The 21,929-nt window shown below is 32.7% G+C and overlaps 1 protein-coding gene across 3 annotated transcripts in view; it reads right to left on the bottom strand.

Moving 5' to 3' along the window:
• Positions 1–21,929, bottom strand: part of sona (sol narae metalloprotease) — a 253,113-nt gene that overhangs the window by 103,267 nt on the left and 127,917 nt on the right. For all 3 annotated transcript variants that reach the window (XM_089648884.1, XM_089648883.1, XM_089648885.1), the window contains exon 3: positions 4,079–4,747. In XM_089648884.1, the coding sequence (XP_089505010.1) occupies positions 4,079–4,747 (669 nt within the window). The remainder of the gene's footprint in view (positions 1–4,078; positions 4,748–21,929) is intronic.

Here is a 21,929-nt window from a genome sequence, read left to right as displayed (position 1 = left end):
CTATTCACACGGAGAAATATGATTTGTATTTATTAATAATCTCTTCAAATTATTCGTTATCCGTTTAAAAACGGGATTTCAGGCCCTTAACGAATGAATTGATAGGATTCCTCATAAAGTTTTATTAAAATACGAACGTATTATCTCGATGTCGGAAAAATTCATGTATGTATTGCATATGTTGATAAAAATCCTAATATTTTCGCATTTCGTCATTATATATATACTTTTTTTTTTTAAATTTATTTAATTATCATAATTTTTTTAATAAATTTGTCTACATCTGCCTCACTAGGGTACACCTGTGTCGAGACAGACGTATTCAGGAACTTAAAGAGTACTTAAAAAGGGGCTATTATAAAATTATTGTATCCATTACTTTATTTTGTATGTGAATTGTTGTTACTGTTTACGTATAATTTGGTTTACATATTTATTTATTTATTTGTTAAGATCATATGTTTGTGATATTACAAGGCAGATGCAGGAGCATGAACACGTGTTCCGATATATTACAAGGCAGATGCAGATGCATGCACACGTGTTCCGATGTATAACGAATGTACTAAAAGTTTATCAGGAAACGGCCTGCAATCGCGTGTTTAACCGGATTACCAAAACTTTAAGAGATTTTTAATAAATTAGCAATAATCAATTTTCTTCGTGGCAGATGCCATTAAATAAAATATAATTACAATTGCAAATATTATTGTTTATGGTTTACTTGAAGACATTAACAGCTGTAGGTTATTTGTAGTGTTCTGAATGCTAGCAATGAATGAATGCATTTTGAGTGCAGCTTGCAACAAGTTGGTACCAGGCGCCAGGTAACATCCGTTCACTGGGCGTGTGAACAAGTACAACAATCAGCTTATAATGCAACGTGAAACCAGAGTGCAATAAGAGTTTAACTACACTACGGTTGAAATGTCATGATTTTATTGCGCTGCTAACCTTACGAAATCTGTAAAGGTCATTTTTTGTCATAGGACCGTATACTGGAGGGCTACACTTTCACTAGATAATTGCTGATAACATGAAAAAATCTCTAAATAGTATAAAACAGAGTCGCTATCCGTGTCTGTCTGTTTGTGCGCTTAGTTCTTCTAAACTACGCAACGGATTTTAATAATGTTTCCACTATCATTTAGAGAACTTTTTCATAAAGGTTTATATATTAAAACAATATAAAAACAATAGGTTCTTCAAATCTGTTCAATAAAATGGTAAAAATTCCATACTAGCTGAAAGTGGTGATTTTGGATTGCCAAAATATCTGTCGTATAATATCTGTTGATTTACGACAAAATCACCTAAGAAACCCCACATTTGATATAATCCATCTATGTATGTATTATGTACTTATTTCATTAAATATAATTGTGTTGCTGCTCATCTCGACACAGGAATTCTCTAGTGGGATGAGTAGCCAATAGAAAATAGCGAGGTAGAAAATATTCGACTTTACCTCGAAATTAGAAATTCTAGATAAATTTATATTCTAGACAACATCTAGATAATTCTAGATATCGTTGATATTATACAGTATTTCATTCACAATATTATTAAAATGAATTTTTTCTCACAGTGGATAACTCCTATAACAGATTCTTAAATTGACATAAATATATATAGGATCTAAAGTCCCTTTTTATTTCATGTTTAAACATGGTTATTTTTGTTCCTAATAACTTGATCTTCATTGTTAATATTATTTATATTTAAATTTACCAATCTTCTGTGCGGTTTTATTTCGATTACTGTATAATAATGAGTAGCCATTTAATAAATAAAGATTCGAAATTTAAAATTGGAAATTCATATGTCATACAGCATTATATTCTAGTCTAGTAATGTGTAATCATCTTAGAAATTCTAAAAATATAGTACTATAGGTTCATATGTCTTATACTGATTTATAAATGTGGAAATTCTAACTATTTAATTGTAAATGTTCTCCAAAATGCCCTGGAAAGAATTTCAGACCTGTGATGTCCCGAAAGAAAACATTCATCTGTTCTGAATACAATTACTAATGTTATCCAAATTGATCCCGGTAATAAATTACATCTTTGCGATTCTTTCAAGGATAAATATAGTGGTCATATTGACTGTCCAGCCCTTTTGTCATCAATCAATATTAGAGTCCCAAGTAAGAAAACTAGAGACAAATCATTGTTTCATATCGAAATTGCTTCAACGAGTCTCAGGCAAAATTCTTTCTTACTAAGAACTTGCAATCATTATAATAAAACTTATTTTGATGCTGATATCCTGTCGTGTACCTTGGGAGCTTTTAAAAAAATTGTTAACAGAGTATTGTAATAATTAACCCTTTTCTAAATTTAATACATTACATTCATCATTTATTCATTATCACTCTTACATATTATTTGTATTTAATATTAAATGTACGTGTGTGTATGTATGTATGTATGCATGTATGTATGCGTATGTATGTATGCAACTATGTATATGTATGTGTGTACATATATATTTATATGTGTATATGCATGCGTATGTATATATATGTATATACATACGCATGTATGTATATACATATATATACATACATATACATACATATACATATACATTTTCTCATTTCTCACTTTGTTTTTAACATTTCTTTGTTTTTAACCTTTCTTTGTTTTCTTTGTTTGTTTATTGCTTTTTAACCTTCTTTATCTTTATTGCATGATGTGAACATTGGTTATTGGGTTGTAACCTAATTCTTTTACTTATTTTCTCTCTCTCTATGCATGTTATGTTATAAACCTGTTAATGTTCCTAATAAAATAAAAAAAATAAATAAACCATCCTGTCACTTCGAATGCAATCAACAATGTTCTCAAAATTTGTTTTGACAGCATCGCCATTCCATTGTAAGAATATTACGTACTAAATATACAATTTGGCTGTCCTGAAACGGGAATCCTTCCCAGTTGGACAGACAAAGGTTCATTTTGTTTTGTATTGTTTGTAATTTATATATATAAATAAATAAATATAAACACCTTATTATATGTATGTATTGTATTTATATGAAATCTGTTTAAAACATTGCGTTATTTTCCATCAATGCGATTCACGCACGTTTCTACACGTTTGAAGCAATACATTATCATTAAACGACTTTACCATCGACTCGTTTGCCAATAATAATAGAGTTGGACGTCTCGCATTCGCCAGCTTTTGAGTATCATCGTAGATTGAGTCACGGATTAAATACTAGTGAAACAGCTGCGTTACCACTCGACTATAGATCAATAGTGCGTGAGGTTGTAGGTTAAGATACTTGAGTATAGCGAAATACAACAATTCATGCCAAGAAATTACCGCAGTTAAGCAATTCGTAGTTCTCTGCAAGCAATCCTCAGCATGGGAGATCCCAGTGAGGATATAATTATCTCTATTTATTTCAAGAGTAAGATAATAAAACATATTATATAGACGATCATATCAATTGATTGTTTGTCACTGTACTGTCTACTAGCTACAGTTCAGTTTATTTGGATTTCAGCGTAGACCCAAAATCCCTACCGTGTTGCTACATAAACGTATCACACGAGATGAAGAAGATTATGTTTAAAAGTAGCTAAACACGTATTTTGAAATTTCTACGAAAATAGTGCATGACGAAAGATCTATAATATTATAACCTTCGAATATTATTAAATAAAGCATGTAATTTCCTGCATATTAGCGAAATTTCAGAATAGCCAATGTTGCCATCTTCAGCACGCCGTAATGACTACCTACTGACTACTGTCGCCAACTTTGATGTAATCATTATCGATTGGAACATTTTAATAGTGAGGCAGTTATGTAACCAATCATTACATGTTGCTTCAACATAGAAATACAATTTGTAGGTTTGTGGGTCATCATTTGAAATGGATACATTGCTTTGGAATTGTCAGAAACAGTAACATTATTGATAAAGTGGCTTTTTTATGGAATTTCGCACCACACTGAAGTGACTAGAGTTACAAACACTAGAGGGAGTACGATTGTAGGAACTAAAACTTATATCGCAAGGATACAATCATTGTATTGAAATTATAATATGACTTACCTCTTCCAAGAACTCGACACCATGGGGCTGCGTTTCATTTTTGACCACCGTCCACACCTTCAAACCCTCCTTCTTGAAGAGTCCTTCAGTCTTCTTCAGAACCAGCTCAATTGGCTTACCGAACGCTTCGAACTTAATTTTATGCACTCCATGCTCGAGGCTTTCATCCAAGTGCTCAACGTCTTCCAAGTTCCTCTTGGCACTAGCACTGGTTGAATTAGCTTTAGGAACATCACTGATACCTTCTGAAACTTTATTAACTTTATCACTTGAAGCATTGTTAACACTAGCTTCTGAATCAATACTCTTCACTATTGCAGAGTCTTTAACACTTTTGGAATTTTCACTCCCGACAAACAAAATTTCCGTATCATCAAAATCGTCCCTGTTCACGAAATGGGCCCTGGCTTGGCCACCTTGATTAAGGTTGTTGAATTTGTGAGCGTTCTTGATCAGGTATTCGTGATCAGAAAGCTTGTCATGTGCGGATTTCTTGCCACTCCCGTGGGACACCTTATTCCCCGTGTGGTGTTTGTCACTCCCTGGTGAGACCACGTGTCGCTTTGCCACGTGGTGGTTTAGCTGAATCAGCTGGTATTCTGGTACGAGTGAGTGGTGATCCACATAGAACACCCTTTGTAGTTCATCTTGGGACATGTGCTCATGCAACTGTAAAGAAATAATAAGGAAAATTAAGTCATGATAACAATTTTTGGCAAATGGTTAAAGCATATGAAGACCTTCAATCAGCGTGGATGAATTTGAATATTTAGCATTACGGTATTGTTTCAAATATTTGAACAGCTGTCAATAAAATGTGGAAAGGTTCCTATGGGCTGAAAATGCAGCAAAGAAAGGATACAGCTGATAAAAATGCTTCTTTATAATAAGTCAACAGAACGAAGGACTGTTAGGAAGCCTACACTTGGGTGACCAGAAGGTGTGGAAGCTAACACCGCAACTTTAGAAATAGTTAACTAGAGGGAGCAGCAGGAGATCGAAGCAGGTAAATCGAAAAGCTTTCCAGAGAGAAACAAAATTCAAAAAAAAATTCTACTCAATTAACCCTTTGAACTTTTTGACCCAAAATCTGTTATATTGATATAGACAATATGCTATGGAGGCGGTCTGATGTGGATTGCAGAAAACGTCTGAATTATCTTACATTAAAATGTTTCCTCTTCGTGAACCACTTTGAGGCGTGCTTGAAAACTATTCTCGTGTAATGAACTATTTCGCATGCAGTTTTGACACAATGGGAGCAAGATAACCCGTAAGTCACCGCTTCTTTCGTCATGGCAATTTGACTGAAGACAACATGCAGAGCGGAGCACAAAAGAACTGTTTCGCGTTGGCACAGCGTCGGCGGTAATATCTTTTGTTCTGGTTTCAACACACCTGACAACCGTTGCCGTTGTCAAAATGTCATCTTTCAATTAAGCATAAATAAATTATGGTATTTTTTTTCAATTGAGACATCAAAATTAAATGAATAGTGTTTTTGACAAGTTAGTATTGTTGCAGCAACAGATAATTGTTTTTAGTGCTGTTCAGAATGACTGTATACTCTTGTGATACCGCATAAGCTTCTGTACTGTCTAGGGTTGGTGGAACTATGGCATGCACAGTTCAGAGATATTTTTTACACTTTGGCACAGGTGATAAAAAATGTTGTGAGGAAGAAGTTCACTACTGGGAATGGAATTAGATATAAACATAAACTGGAAAGAACATGTCTCAAAAATTGTAGCAAAAATCAGTAGTTTTTCTTATGTTCTGGGTACCTTAAGAAAAATATTAAACACCGAATCAGTAATAGCCGCATACTATGGTTATGTATACTCAATAATAAAATACGGTATTATTTTTTGGGGAAACTCGGTAAACGCTAAAGATGTTTTCATCATACAAAAGAGATGCATAAGAAAAATTACAAACTCTGATCGTTTAGATTCATGTAGACCTATGTTTAAAAATCTGAAAATTCTGACAGTCACAGACATATATATATTGGAGTTATGCATGTTAGTGCGATCATCTACAGACAAGTTCCCACTAAAAAACTCAACACATAAATACGCTACAAGGCTCACAGAAAACTTACTAATACCAAAAGCAAACAAAACAATATTCCAAAAAAGACCATACTACATGGCCATTAAAGTATATAACAACCTTCCACATAACATTAAACAAATACAAGATACACACAAATTCAAAACGTTACTAAACACTTTCCTTGTTAATAAATGTCACTACACGTTGAGTGAATACCTCACGTAAATGAAACACCTATTTTTATTGGTATATATATTTGTATTTTTTTATTTTTTCATTGGTATATTGTTATTTTATCTGTATAAACATTGTAATTAAATAAATGTGGTTAGCTGGAAGAAATGGGGTCTACCCATAAGCTATACCTTTTGTAATTTTAATTTTACAATAAATAATTTTTGATTTGATTTGATTTGAAGGCAGACGAAGATTGAGAAGTGCCTAGCTCTTCCGATCTATGTAATTTAAATACGTATTAATTGATTGTGCATACATAATGTGTACCTATAATGAAAGAAAGGGACGTGGAAGAAAGGTATAAGAAAAGAGGACTAAGATTGGTAGTAAGTTATTTAGCTATTCAGATATGCTCACTAAAAATAGTTGTTTAAATTTTAAAACGCGTTTTTTTGGTAAGGTGGTCGTGTACATTTTTATCATTGCTATTTATGCAAAATAAGTGCTCTCCTTTTGCAGTCATTAATTAATCAAAAATTATTTGTCCAATTTTAATGGAATAGCTTATTTCGAAAAATTTTGTTGGTTATGCCCATCGTATCATTAAAGAAGAAGATAATAATAATATAAATGTGAAGATCCTGGGTTCGATTCCCAGTTGTGACCATTACCTTTTTATTTGTATATGTCTTGTTCTGTTTAAAGTTTCGTTAAGATTTGTTAGTTTTATCTTCTTCTTCAATAATTATTTGTCGGTAAAACAATATATTCATATATTCAGACGTTACACAACGTTTCAGAAATCTGAAATGTCTTTGATCAGTGTGAACAAAAAGTATCTCCCACGGGATTGTTGGAATTCATATTCATTTCAATAAAATTCAATACTTCTTCGAGATAACTATAGTTTTTTTTTATTTTTTTTTATTATCAATATAAAGTTTTTTTACAGGTTTTTTTTTTCGAAGTCTGTTTCACACATTATAACATAATTTAATCCGGTTAAGTCAGGAGTGGAACTCGATTCACGTTCTGTTGTTGTATGTTACACAATCTAGAACTAAGCCATCGTGAAACAATTACCTCCATTGCAGAACAGTCGGCTAAATTGAAATTGTTACATTACCGTCATGCTCTGGAGAAAATTAATACGTCATTTTAAAGGCATGATTGAAATAAAAAGCAACTCTAATAGTAACAAAGACATTAGAAGGGGAAATTGAGTGGGATGGACAACACAGTCAGATAAGGCAATACACTTAATATGACAACATCTTACAAGGAATAAAGAAGGCGAAATGTGATAAAAGTAAAGGTAAATAGATTGTGTTTGACGCAATAACCTTAAAAAAAAACAGAAGAAACGACAGAGAGATTGGTTGACAAAAAGACAAACTCCATTATTTAAGACATGATGAAGGCGCGGTTGAAAGCTTTCCACAAAATCGGGTTAAATCTGGTGTTAGACAAAAAAAATTGTAGTTTAAGATAGTTGAACAGCGAGTGACATCAAAAGGCTATTCCATCAATTCCACCCATTTTTACAAAACAGAAATATCCACACTCATTCGAATGAGAATTATTGGACTATGTTCAGTTCCCTCTCACATTTATGAAATGCACATGCTTGACTCCAATTGTACTTTCTGTGGTCGAAATTTTGAAATCACATTCTTTTTGGTTGTCCTCTTCTAAACAAATATCGTCTGTATAATATCTAGAAATATCTAGCCTTATCTAAAATTTCCTACCTTCAATTAAACATTACATCTCTGTCTGAACTCGATCAAAAGCTACGGCGGACGTTGCAAAATTGAATCAAACTAAATATTTATGTAAAGAATTATTATTGTTAATAATGTTTTAAATAAATCAGAAAGTCAATACCGCCGTTCACCGTAGATATCTCTATCTGATCTGAGAATCTATATAGGTCTAGTATGTGGTCGAGTAATAGAATGGTTGTAGCTAGACTGGATTGGAGTAATGAGTCACGGAATCACTACATAGCCGGGATGTACTCTACTGTAATTGTGTTGTTACAGAAAAACTGTTACTTTCAGTTGCATATGCATATACTGCTACTAATACTCGACCAGTCGGGTGTGCAGTTAGTGCAGTGAAGGAATAAAGGTATTGAATGCAGTGTACGTGCAACCAGATTAACTATACATATGTGTGTATTTACATTTACTCTATTCTACCGTTAAGACAGGGGAGCTCTTGTGAGGTGTCTTGTGAGGTGAAAATATGATTTTATTAACTGGTTGAATGAAAATGATGTGACTTTTAAACACGTAATTTTTAAAAGCTCCTAAAGCAAAAAACAGTTTGTATTTAGCAGCAATTACTATCAAACTGTGAGCTCTTGAAATCCGCACTGTTCATTTAAGGTATCTTTTGAAAGTTTGGGTCATCGCGATTTTTCAGTCACGAGCAATACTGTCAAAGCTCAAGAAAGGACGCCACATAGTTTGTTTCACTGCATCCAATTTTCAATAAACTTTCTGACATAGGTCACACAAATTAAACTTTCGTACCTTAGAACCGCAGTGAGAGGGATGGATTTATACTTCACATAGACCACCAGATTCCTATCATACCTTTTCCTTCACAGAACTTACTCTCCTTTCTTTCCTTCCTCCCCCCCACACAACATCCCCAAAGATGAAATTATTTTTCCAATGGCCTCCTGTGGAGATAATGTAAAAATATATATATTTGGAACAAAGAAAGTCGCAAAACGTAGCCCAACTAACTAACAAACTAACTGACAATCACTCCGTTTCGGTGGACCAAAAAACTATAATAATATATTGATGTTTTGTATAGCGCAGTTTTTGTGCAAAATCACCTCTGTTCAAATATATAATACATTTCTACAAATGTACAAATGTTTTTATTCTTATTTATTTATATTTTCTACAGTCAGATTAACACTGTTTATTGTTTATTATAGAAATTTAGATACGCTTTGCACGCACAGGACATAATTAGACTTTCCGGTATTTATTTTAACAATATTATTCAAGTTCTTTAATGAGCGTGTTTAGGAAAGGAAAAGCAAATTTTATACTGTGGGGCACCACAGTACAAGGTTTTGATCAGAATTCAACTTCCGAAACGTGATTCGTCCCTCGGTATAATACAGATTTAGAATAATGTAAATGATATATATTATGTTAACAAAAACAAAAACACACACATCGACTCACTCAAACGACTGTCATCTAAAAACTGCGCGTCCAAAATGGCCGAAACTTTGGTGAGTTTGAAGCAACTTTGGTTGGCAAAAGATGCACTGCTATATTCATAAGATTTTATTGACGAGTACCGCCATCTTTGCGTTGAGGTGGGAAACTTTTCAGACCCCCCTCGTACACTCCAAGCGTCATTCACATTTATTCGTCTTCTTCTATTATTCTTACTTTCGACATGACCGGACTTAAGTATTTGATTAACTTAGTCTTATTTTCTCAGGAACTGTTCTCTTCTACCATTCACCTAAGCGTTCTATATTTATCTTTTCTTCTCTCATTCGCTCTGCTTACTCCATTTTTTATGTATAAATCTCCTTTTTTATCTTCTAACAATATAATAGTAATAATGAATGTAAATCAAACTAGATTATTTAATTTAAAACAGTCACATAATCACCGCATCCAATCCAGATTTAATCGGATACAAACAGTGAACTACAAAAACCTGCATTCATTTCTACTTGATTTGGTCCGTTCTCAGTTTGTCATACTGTCTCTTTCCCCCGCTGTAGATGGCTGAATAATTAGTTCGAGCGAGACACTAAACATCGGCCAACTCTCACGGGCAAAACGAAAGTGTTTAAAGTAATGAATGCTGCAATGGAATATTAATTGTTTTATATCCAGTTTTATCACGTTTTTACTAACTAATAATGTAGACAGTTTGAAATAATTGGAGTAAGGATTTTATTTATGATAATTGTAGGATTGATGTTAGCTGAAAAATCATGATATTATGTGGCTTTACTAGTCAAGATTAACCCTAATAAATTAAAGCAAAAGAAACATACATTTTAAATATAGAATGAAAATAATGTTCTTTTAAAATATATTATTTTAAATAGGTAGGTACCTCGATACGATTAGAGATTTTTACGGCAAAAGGTATTATAGTGATTTATTTTTGGGGAATTATGACGTGTTGCCTACCTCCTTCTTTAGCCAACGCTTCAGACAGCATTACAGTGTCCCATCATCACGGCAGATGTGTAATTAGATGGCAGATTTAAAACACATTTGTCTTGAACACTTTAAATTTTTTAATTTATATAAAAATAATAATGTTGTTTTTGAAGATAATGTCCGTACACGTGTGTAGCCGAAATGGTAATTATGTATATAAAATTCCCTTGATAGAAAACATCTTTTAATATAAGCGCTCTCCCTCTAACATTTGTATTTACGTATCTCCCTTTCAAATCATCTTCTTCGTCTTTTTGAATGCTTACTACGGAGCCTTAAGCCCCTGCGTACCCAATTTCTACGGATTTATAACAAGTTTCTCGTTAACTCTTTAAGATGTTAAGTTTAAAAAAAAAGCTATTTTTGAAGACAATACCTAAAAATTTGTTATGCCAAAATGTTAATTATATGAAATTCACTCCATAGAAAAAAAATTCTTAGTAAGCTCCGAAAATTGTTAAAAACACGTTTTGTTCTGTAATTTAATATGTTATAGACATGAAAAAATTCACAGTGTATCTTTAAATGCAATTAAAGCATTTTTCGAGAGATTTTTGCTCTATATCAAACGAGTCGTGGTTTATTAAATATTTTCGACGTGAAAAAATTCACAGAGTATCTTTAAATGCAACTTAAGTGTCTGTCGAGAGATTTTCGCTCTATTTTAAACGATTCGTGTTTATTAAATATTTTCGGCGTGAAAAAATTCACAGAGTATCTTTAAATGCAACTTAAGTATCTTTCGAGAGATTTTCGCTCTATTTTAAACGATTCGTGTTTAATTAAATATTTTCTCTAACATTCATATAAACATGACTCCCTTTTAAACCAACTATGGCCCATGATAAAATGATCTACTTGAACATAAAACGAAAAAATTCTATGTGATTTTGTAGCACCGTAAAGGAAGGGTTAAAGTATCAAATTGACTACAGATTATCGCCATGAATTTGTTACATTGACGTTAATTTGTAACCATTAAATTGTCAAACTGACTGATGATTGGCTTGATCGTGCCAGACTTAACTTCTTACGGAGAAGTAGGTACCTAATTATGAAAGTATTCATCGGAATTATGTTGTTGTTGCTTCAATTATACGGCGTATGAGGGAAGCATGGCTACTATCGCCTGGAAAATTGGTTTTCCGTTTACAGTATAAATAATCGTCCGGTCGTGTGTTTACGAGGCTGTTGATTGACGGCTAAATATGGTTCACAGGCAATCAAAATCGTGGTATTTATTTATTTAAGTGACTGTTATTTTTTTATTTTTCTGTGTCTTGTTCTGTTTCATGTTTCGTTTAGGTTTATTAGTATTATATTGTCCTTCAAAGATATATTACTTTGACGGATATAACCTTAAAAATAATTTAAAAAGAAAAAGTTGTTCCTGATTGTAAGACAAATTAGTCATCCATTTATAGTATCAGGTTTTTAAAATTTAACTGTGCTAATTTGTGCTAGAATATCTGTTCTGCCGTCTGGTATCTTGAACAAGTCGTGGCGACGACTATGTCTGAAGTTTTCAGGCACGTATTTAACTAACAATAGAATTTTGCAATTATTGTGCACATTTATATATTTTTATTTCTTTGTGATTACTGCACAAGTGTTCTAACTGTCCGGGGCCAGCGGGACTTTGACATCCTTGGGTTATGTTCTGAGGCTGAAGGAAGTGAGAAATGGAAGGAGATTGGTAAGAGGAAGATTATTGGCTATTCAGATTTGGTCGCTAAACATGATTAAGACCATTTCTAGTAACGTTTCGGATCTGAATAATAAATGCTAAACCCTTTTTAAAGGTTATTATACTCGTAGGCAGTGTTTTCGAAATCAAATGTGGACTGTAATTTTTCTCGTATTCTGAACGTCAAATGTCCAAAATTTAATCAAATAGTATCAAAATTCTGCTTTAAGAAAGTGAAAGTTCGAAATTTCACGCAGGCGGAAACCGCACAACTCAACACACCTTAAAAAGTGACATAAAGTTATGAAAAGTGATGAAACAAAAACTAGGTTAAATACGTTACCTAGTTTTGGTTTAGTGGTTAATTTTTTTCATGGCGATTTTTTTCAATGACTTTATACCAATATTTAAAGGTGTGCTGAATTATCAAGGAACTCGTGCATAAATTCATAAATCTCGGAACAAATTGTACCAACCCACGCCTCTCTCCTTTATATAGGTACTCATAATAATATTCATAAATTAAGTTATGTATTTTAAATTTGATCAAATTTTGTGAAAAGGTTTTTTACCTAAGTAAGTACCTACCAATCGATAAAAAACGTTTTTTACCGTCGTAAGTACCTACCAATCGATAAAAAACGTTTTTTACCGTCGTAAGTACCTACCAATCGATAAAAGAACTTAAAATTAATTACCAATGCTAGAACATTCTATATTATAGCTATTACCATCAAAACATCTCTTATAAAGTATATTATTTAACAGGAAGATATGAAGCAATGTTATTTTATCGGCAGTTATACACTATATCGCCAGCGATGTTTATACTTCGGATAGTGCCGATAATTGTATATTTCCTCGTATGAAAATCACACGGTTAATGAACAGGAAAATTAATTAACGGTTTTCTGCGTGTGATTTAGCTGCGTTTTAACCAATAGTACCGGTGAATTTTTCATTCGCTTGATTTTACGACTGGTTGCATTTGTAAATGGTTTCGTGGAAATGTCTTTAAAATACCATCATTCTCTCAATATTGACATACTGATGGTTATTATGTTTTACTAGTTGTTTCCCGTGCAAAATCACAGGATGTAATTGGACGAGTAACTTGGTCACGTTAGTCAATTTCCGAAACTGATTTTAGTTAATTTTATATTTTAAGATATTTACTGACAACTTTCGATAACTGTTTACCTATCAATAAAATGACAGGATATTTTCATTGCAAAAACATGGAGCATCAAAAAAAATTGACTTCGAAAAAAGTGCCTGGCAATATACTCGTAGGTCAAATAGGACGTTTAACATTTAGAACCGGGCCGCTAAAAATAGCTTATGTAGAAAGCGATAAGGCTTAAATTTACGTTTAAGACCAAAAAGAAGCCTATTTTGATTTATGCAAGAAGCCATCACCAAAAAGTGTGTTTTATTTTGTTTTGCCAAGTTCAGGCCCAAATATTTAAAAGTTTTACGGTTATTTTCTAAAGAACTTAGCCGTTGCCGTCAACAAATCATGAACAATTCAAGCGAAATTCACGATACCAATATGTAATACACGTCCACAGTTTACACACGTCCACGTCACACAAGTATTAAACACATTTTATAGTGTTTTTTTAATCAAAATTTATATCAAACGAAATCAACATGCAATATTTCCATACACATTAACAGATGATATATGTTATAATATTTTATGAAGTGTAGCAGTATAAGTAATATAAAATACAACCAATAATAAGTTTCCACTGATGGAATAATGTCCGCACTTTTAACAAGTTTGATTACCCCTTTTTCCAAATCATAATATTTACCAGTTGAAAAATGCATCAATCTGTTACCAGGCGGCAAAAAGACTGGATCGAACATAAAAGGAAATTAAAATATTGACAAAGCCAAAAGCTGTTGCTGGGCGAAATATTATTCGCACCGCAATACCTGCATTTTGAAAACGTAAATAGAATATTTGCATTTTTTCATGAAGAATCCATATAAAAAATGACCCAAATCGCCATTTTTTGACGATTTAGTTGATTCTTCTCTAATGGCAACTAGGTATCTGTTTTAAAATAAAGACGTGTGAAGTTTAAAGGAAAGATTTTTCACATGTGCCACATATGTCTTCGATATGGTAATCGGCACGTTGAAGGTGACGCTATTTAATATTCTAATACCTTAGATGGTATTATTGTTACATCTCAAAATTTATCACCTTAACCTGTTAAGTATCTGTTATAAGTAGTAATAAAGGAGAACTATAAAAACGCCATGTAAAATCACCTTCTTTGACAATTATCGTTAAACATCATACAAATAATCTGATAGTATTATTGTCCCAGCGTCTGGACGATGTAGGCCCTCTGATTGGTCAAATTAAAATTGTCTGTTTCGGGTAACTTGAATATTAAGACACGATTCCATACTAAAATAGGATCGCCTCATAATAATACGAGATTTCTTCAAAAGCATCGTTTCTGCTTATATAATTTTTGGATAATATCGAAGAAAATATGTTTTAGAAAGTTCATAATCCATTGGATTAATTACATTACAATGAAAATTCTCCACAGTTACGTGATTATGTTTGACGTTTATAAAAATTCACGCGTTTCTTCAAGATGGCCGACAGAGCGTACCTCTGGCGGTTTAAAAACGAACCAAATGCTTGGCGCGAATATTTAAATATGCAGCTCACAATACTTGACTACTTACCATTAACAAGCATTTTATAAGAAGATTTCTTCTGGAAGCTTATCACTTTGTATCTAATGGCATTTATCATTATTATTTATATTTTTTTTTCTTATTAATTATATCTGATTTTATATTGGCATGTTTTCTAATTTCTAAAATTTCAAAATTATTTATTTACGATGCTTTATATCCTGAGTGAAGTATTTTAAGACCTGAATTTTTATCGAAAGTGTGATCATTATTCAAAAGATTATTTGAAAAACTCAGATTCACTATTTCCATTTATAGCCCTGCGATATTCTTTAGTTCTGACTTCAAAGTTTCTATTGGTTCTACCTTTGTAAAAGAAATTACAATCATCTCAATTGAGTTTTTGAACTCCTGATTTTTTTGTTTGAATTTTGCTATCTTTATTATTAAGAATATATTTCTTCATTGTTATTAGTGTAAAACGCCAGTTGAATGGTACCAGGATTGTTTATATATATATATTTTAGAAGTATCCTTATCCACAAACAGAATTCTACGCCATTGTTTATTTCTATCTTTAGAAAGACCGTTTGAAGAGAATGTGTTTAATTTTTTTATTTAGTATTTCAACTATCAATTTATTAGAATAACCGTTATTAAATGCTATTTGTCTTATGAATATATTGTTTTATGGTTAAATGCTATTTGTTTTTTTCAGGTCTTAAAATACTTCTCTATAAATAATTTAGAAATTTTAGAAATGAGGAAACATATTAATATAAAAGCAGATAAAATTAACAAGAATTTTTTTATAAACTCTCTTTTAAATATTTTCTCACTCAACTGGTCTTTCCCGTCTAACGATATTGTAATTCCTAATTATTATAAACCCAGCCTAATCTTACCCCTCCCCCCTCCTTCCACTTCTTCTTTCCCAATTGTAATCTATATTTAATTTTTGACTTCGGTGTATACACAATAAAATGTAAACATTATATTTATTTATTTATTGGACAATTTGCATAGCGCCGCTTTTGTGAGATATCACCTCAGGGGCGCTATATTGTAATAATCTACCTTTATATATAGATTTTTACTCTCCTGATGAAGGTGTATATATAATCTAGCTTTAAACTTTATTAGATACAGTAACAGTTGTAGGTAAAGAATCACTACCAATTGGAGTAAAATTAACACATTTTAATTAAACCGACTGCTAATGTCATCGCACAATTACCCTCCTTTTATTCATAAACACGGGTACAATTAATCAATATGTAATAATCTATTATTTAAGTCAACTTTGTTATAACTATCTTTAATTGTGACAAACTAAACGATATTGATTCAACTTATAGACATTGACGGTTGTAACACATATTCAAGCACTGCAAGTCTCCTATGAGCTAATTATATTAGGTACGATAACAGTTAATATCAGTTGTAGACATGTAGTCAATAATATTGTTTCATTTGAAATAATCCATCACAAATACGTAAAATTTAATTTATTCAAACAACTGTCATTCTTATTATGCGTAAATTTAGCATGTTATTATTAATTAACTCCTTCCTGTTCCGTGTTTTAACAATATATATACTCACCCTCTCTTTGTGAATGTTCTAATATCTATCTATTAAATGTAACTGTTGTTAATATCACTTAAAATTGGCGAAGCCCAACCAAGAGCCGCCCGCAGGGCCTAGCAGAAAAAAACCCGCGGAGCGGGTTTTTAACTGCTAGTTGTTATTATTATTGATAATGTCGTCGATTTATCGAAATTGTCATTGGATTTGACAGTAGTCGAGTCAGCGACGCCTCGACAACTTTATCGATTAAAGTCACTCGTCACTCATTCGATTGACACTTCAAGGAATATAATGTCGAACAATAGCAGTTATACTCATATGTACCGCATGTTTATGACAAGTCCTCGAGATTGACAACAGGATATTAATGAATTGTGCAGATAAATGAATATGTTTTTAAATAAAATTTTATAAAGTTTAATGCGAATGTACATGAAACAAACCATATCAATATTATTGACTCATTTGTTTCGTTGAAAATATTACTTATAGACAGTGTTTCACGCTAATGAAACGGTAACGGGTGAAAAAAGAATTTTTAATTGAATTAAACAATATTATTTTGTTTTTAACCAATTAATTTTTTACGTCAACATCAAAATATTTTATGTAACTGTCATTTTAAAAATTAGAACTGAATGTGTAAAGAATTTACACAAACATTAAAGTACTTACTTACGATATAATATTTTTTGACATTTAACCAACATTTGATATGTGTAATCCTTTTGGTTAAATTTATTAGGTTTATTCTTGGCAAGTAATTCAGTTTGTGCGATTTTTCAAGGTTCTGTGCTTTTTTTCACTTTCTATGGGTCCGCGCTAATTTAATATATATTATGTATGTCAACGAATGCCCGCTCCATTCATTCCCCGGTGGGATTGATGAGATTCACATGGCGACGCCTGAGGCCCTAGAATGGCTCGCAGACCTAGAAGTCCCTCTCTGACCCCCCCACTATACGAAAGAAGAAGAAGAAGTACGTAAGAAGTAGTCGCGAATCAGCTTGTATGTGAAAATTAAAATTTTAAGAAAGAATTGTGTTTTGGAATTGACCACAAATACCAGGCAATAAAAACATTTAACAAACAATGAAGAAACAAAACAAAAAAAAAACATTTTGCAAACAAAATTAAGATGTAGATTAAAGAACAAAAAAATTAACTTAAAAGAATAAAAAGATTTACCTACATAGCACACATGTCATACGCAATCAAACTAACCTTAATTATTTTAATTTTATATTTTAACTTTTTATTTAATTTAAATTTTTTAATTTAACATAATTTCAATACAGACCATTTTATGGACGCAACATTGTACAATGGGATCCTCAGCACGGGTAAGCATCCAGTGAGGCTCACATTACGAAATAATATTTTGTAAAAAAAAAAAATTCTAATGTATCGTTAAAAAAGACCAAAAATCTAAAAATTCTAAGAATGATTCTAGTAAAAGAATTTCTCCAAAATTATGTTAAATGATATCGACAAGAACGGGGAACAGGAACGGACCTAGGGTGGTGCAAGCGATGAAACCATATCGGGCGCAGCCTTAAAGGTGGCGCCAAATAATGAATAGTTGCGTTGAATTTTGAATAGTTGCGTTCGTTGATTTGAATGTAGACAGGACGTGTGATTTAATGAAGTAAGATTACGATATTACAATAATATCGTGACAGATTACCTATGCATTTGCGTAAGCACGATTGTCGTTAATCTATGCTGATAACATAACGCCATTTAATTGTCACCATACGCAGTGCGCATAATTAAAAGACCAAAGGTTAGTCATAAATCTGTTACAATAATATAATGATTTATCTGCAAACGTCATTGATCAACTGACCGATGCACGTAATTTTAATAATGAACAAATACACACGTGCGCACAAATACACATTGGAACTTAAGGCGATGGACCACTTGGAATCGATCCCCTAAAAATTACACTCTTTATGGTGAAGGCGACAAGGGTTAAATTCCCTCTTAACACCAAACGACGGTTTTGATTTGCAAGAAAACAAAATCGCTCAAACGTGTACGATTATTTCAAAGGCAAAGACGTATTCTACTCGCAGCATTTACGAGTAATTTAAGCTTCTAAAATATTTCGAAGTGATCAAATTTTCAAACCAAAAATGCAAGATTTTGCAGTAGTGTATTTTTCGTGGTGCTTTACCTTTACTCCACAATCTCTCCGGAGGCACATCTGTATTGTATCAAGTTACTTACAATGTCTTATGTCCAATGACTATCTAAATAACCTAAATATTACATTATAACCTGCACTAACTCTCCTCTACCATGCGAAGAAGAAAGAATTGTATTTGAAAGGTGTTAAAACTGAAAGTAATGAAATGTGCGATGGAAAGATGAAATACATCGTTCAAAGAGATTGTAAAAAGAATGGGTTGAAATGTAGCAAAGAAAGTCAATGGACATAATCAAATAGTCAAAATTGGAAATTAGTACAGGCTGGGAAACACGACTAGATGGACATTAATCAAATTAACATAATTTATTATTATCTCTTCATAAATAGTAGCGAAATCACTATTTTAATTAAATAAATAAACAAACTTTGTTAACATGACTATTTAATAAAAATTATCAAATAATACATATGTTTGAAAACCAGATACAAAGTATACTATCCTGGGAAGAAGCCATTGTATTTTAAACATGCTGATATTGATTATTAAATAGTGGTGTAAACAAAGTTTGTTATTATACTTTGTGTCCTGATGAAGAAACCATTGGCTTTGAAAGATGTTGATAATGCTTATTAAATAGTGGTGTAAACGAAGTTTGTTATTATACTTTGTGTCCCAATGAAGAAAGCACTGGCTTTGAAACGTGCTGATAATCTTTGTTCAATAGTGGTGTAAACAAAATTTGATACTTTGTGTCATGATGAAGGAACCATTGGCTTTGAAAACAAATTGATAATGTTTATTAAATAGTGGTGTAAACAAAGTTTGTTAAATAATATCTCTTATTTCAGAAAAGTCTAAAAAGGTTTTGAAATTGTGCCAGCGCAAAGAAAGATACATAAAATCATTGAAGTAACTTTGGAAGCCCATATTTGGAAGTAGATAAGATGGAAATAAATAATTTTTGATGACACAAAATATTTACGTATTCATTTAGAAGATATTAGGAAAATGACTGGACTTGAACTGAAAAACTGTCGAAATTAAACGGGTAGCATTTATAAAAATATGGCAATGATAATTTATTGAGGATACTTAATTATATTGATGACATAGAACCCAACTGGATAAAAAATGTTCTCACCATTTGTACATATTAAGCCATTTTCATGGTTATTATTAACTGACGAATTGAATCAAAACACCCAATTTACAATGCCAAAACAATCAATTCATTAGTAAAACAACAATGATACTGAACTCTTGACCCCACAAACCGAAAGCAAGCGGTTCACCTCCGCGCTTGGAGTGTTGACTATTTTAATTAAATTATTATTTGAAGGATAATTTTATATGAATGCACTTTGAAAATGAATATTCTTTGTCTAAATTGTTTTAGTGAGATGAAAATTTAGTGTATCCACTCCAAAAAGAAGAAAAGGTCAAAATCCTCGTAAAAATTATGTCCAACGAGATGCTGAAGTTATGTTGCTTTGGAGTGGAACGTAAATCGAAGGCATTAAGCCACATATAATAGTGTTAACGAATACCATGATTTTTTAAAAATTATTCTTCAAAACTATTAAAGATATGTTACACCCCTTGTAAACAATTGAACTCGTCCAAATAAAAATTTTTAGCAAAAAAAACAAAACCGTGAAATCGTGCACGTGCGCGAAACTCGACGGACACAAACTGAACACCCGTTCACGGTTGACGTTGGCTTCATGAGAACGGGCCGTTTTTACGACTCGTTTTTGTGTAAGTCGGCTCGTATGTGGAACGAGCTACTGGCATCTGTTTTTCCTCCCTCCTATAATCCGAGCCTCTTCAAGGCCTGCATTAACAAATCCCTTCCTACAGCCCCTACCTTATTCCGCCTCACAACGCCGCCCAACCGGGTGGTGACATAGTTCCCCTGTCTGTACACTGCACAGGCAGGGACGCTCTTGTGAGGTGTCACATAAAAAAAAAGGTAAACGCATCCGGCACCGAGACCTAGAAAAACCTCACACCATGAACCCGGGCACCCCTGCAAAGTCACAAAACGTAGCAAACCACATAAGGTGACCTATGGCAGTAAATTTACTACGAGTATAATACATATATATTATTATTATGTAGTGAACGCATCGAACGGCACGACCTAGTGGCGCCATCATTTAATCAAATTTCAGAAAAATGTGTGTTCCCGTGAATACCACAGAAAGTTGATAGAACCAACCTCGCCAAATTCCAATCGGGTAGGACCGATATTTGTTTTGTATATTACTGTTTCAGAGAAATACGTATGCATTCGCGCGTGTGTATGCGTGATTGCCACCAACGGTTGTCCGAAAATGGGTTAATTTCCGCTTACAAGATTTGCATTTATTCATTACCGAAAACAAAAGATAAATTCAAATAGATGTAGGTATTTAAAAAAGCATAGCATGTTTTTATTGATAATTTTACAAAAAAAGGAGATACCTCGATTAAAAGTCCTAGTGCCCAGGGCCCCTGGGTCTCTAAGTACGGGCCTGTCTATTGGAGAAGAGGTTATAGGGTTACGGTGCAACGACTCAGACATGGTCAGCAAAAATCCTATATCTTTTTCATTTAATTCCTTCAAGTCACATGTCTCCATTATTTGGGATTCTGTAGTGCCGCTGCCTTCCGGCAATAAGAAAATTATGTAGTTTCCACATAAAAGAAGCGACTAATTGCATCCGCTTACACGAGTTATTATAATTCCACTGCAAATGACAATATATTAAACAGTCGAGCGACTTGCAACAGTAATTGCAGTGAATTAAATAAAATACTTTGTACTTGACAAGACACGACTTTCAGCAGATGCTAATCAGTAAGGAGAAACAAATTAAGTATATTGTCAATCAATTAATCTTTTGTTGGTTACTTTGTCCGCTGAAGGAGGCTCCTAACAAGGTTCTACCCGCAGGCCCGTGCCCCCGGGCAGCCTGCAGAGTTTCCGGGAACCTTAAGATAGTGGTTCAAAGTAAGATCTGCTTCCGGTTAAAATCAAATTGACCACTCGCTATAAGTATTATGTTCGTGTGTGAACACGCTTCACGTTGCATCGCTGTAGGCAATATCGTTTATATTATATTATCATACAATCTTTTATCTGATGTGCCTTTTCAATATATACAATGTACATTATTGTAAGTTTTTATACATATTGATAACTTACAATAATTAACAATAATAATCGTGTGGTTGTTTTGTGTAAAGCGTTGAGATTTGTAATGGAATTCATTTCCACCAGTTGACGCAATCTCCGGGCATAT

This window comes from Hesperophylax consimilis, chromosome 28, assembly GCF_061612785.1.
Source record: "Hesperophylax consimilis isolate HC1 chromosome 28, BYU_Hcon_1.0, whole genome shotgun sequence".
Taxonomy (NCBI): domain Eukaryota; kingdom Metazoa; phylum Arthropoda; class Insecta; order Trichoptera; family Limnephilidae; genus Hesperophylax; species Hesperophylax consimilis.
The sequence above is the reverse complement of the archived record's forward strand: the minus strand, read 5'-3'. Positions and strand labels throughout refer to the sequence as shown.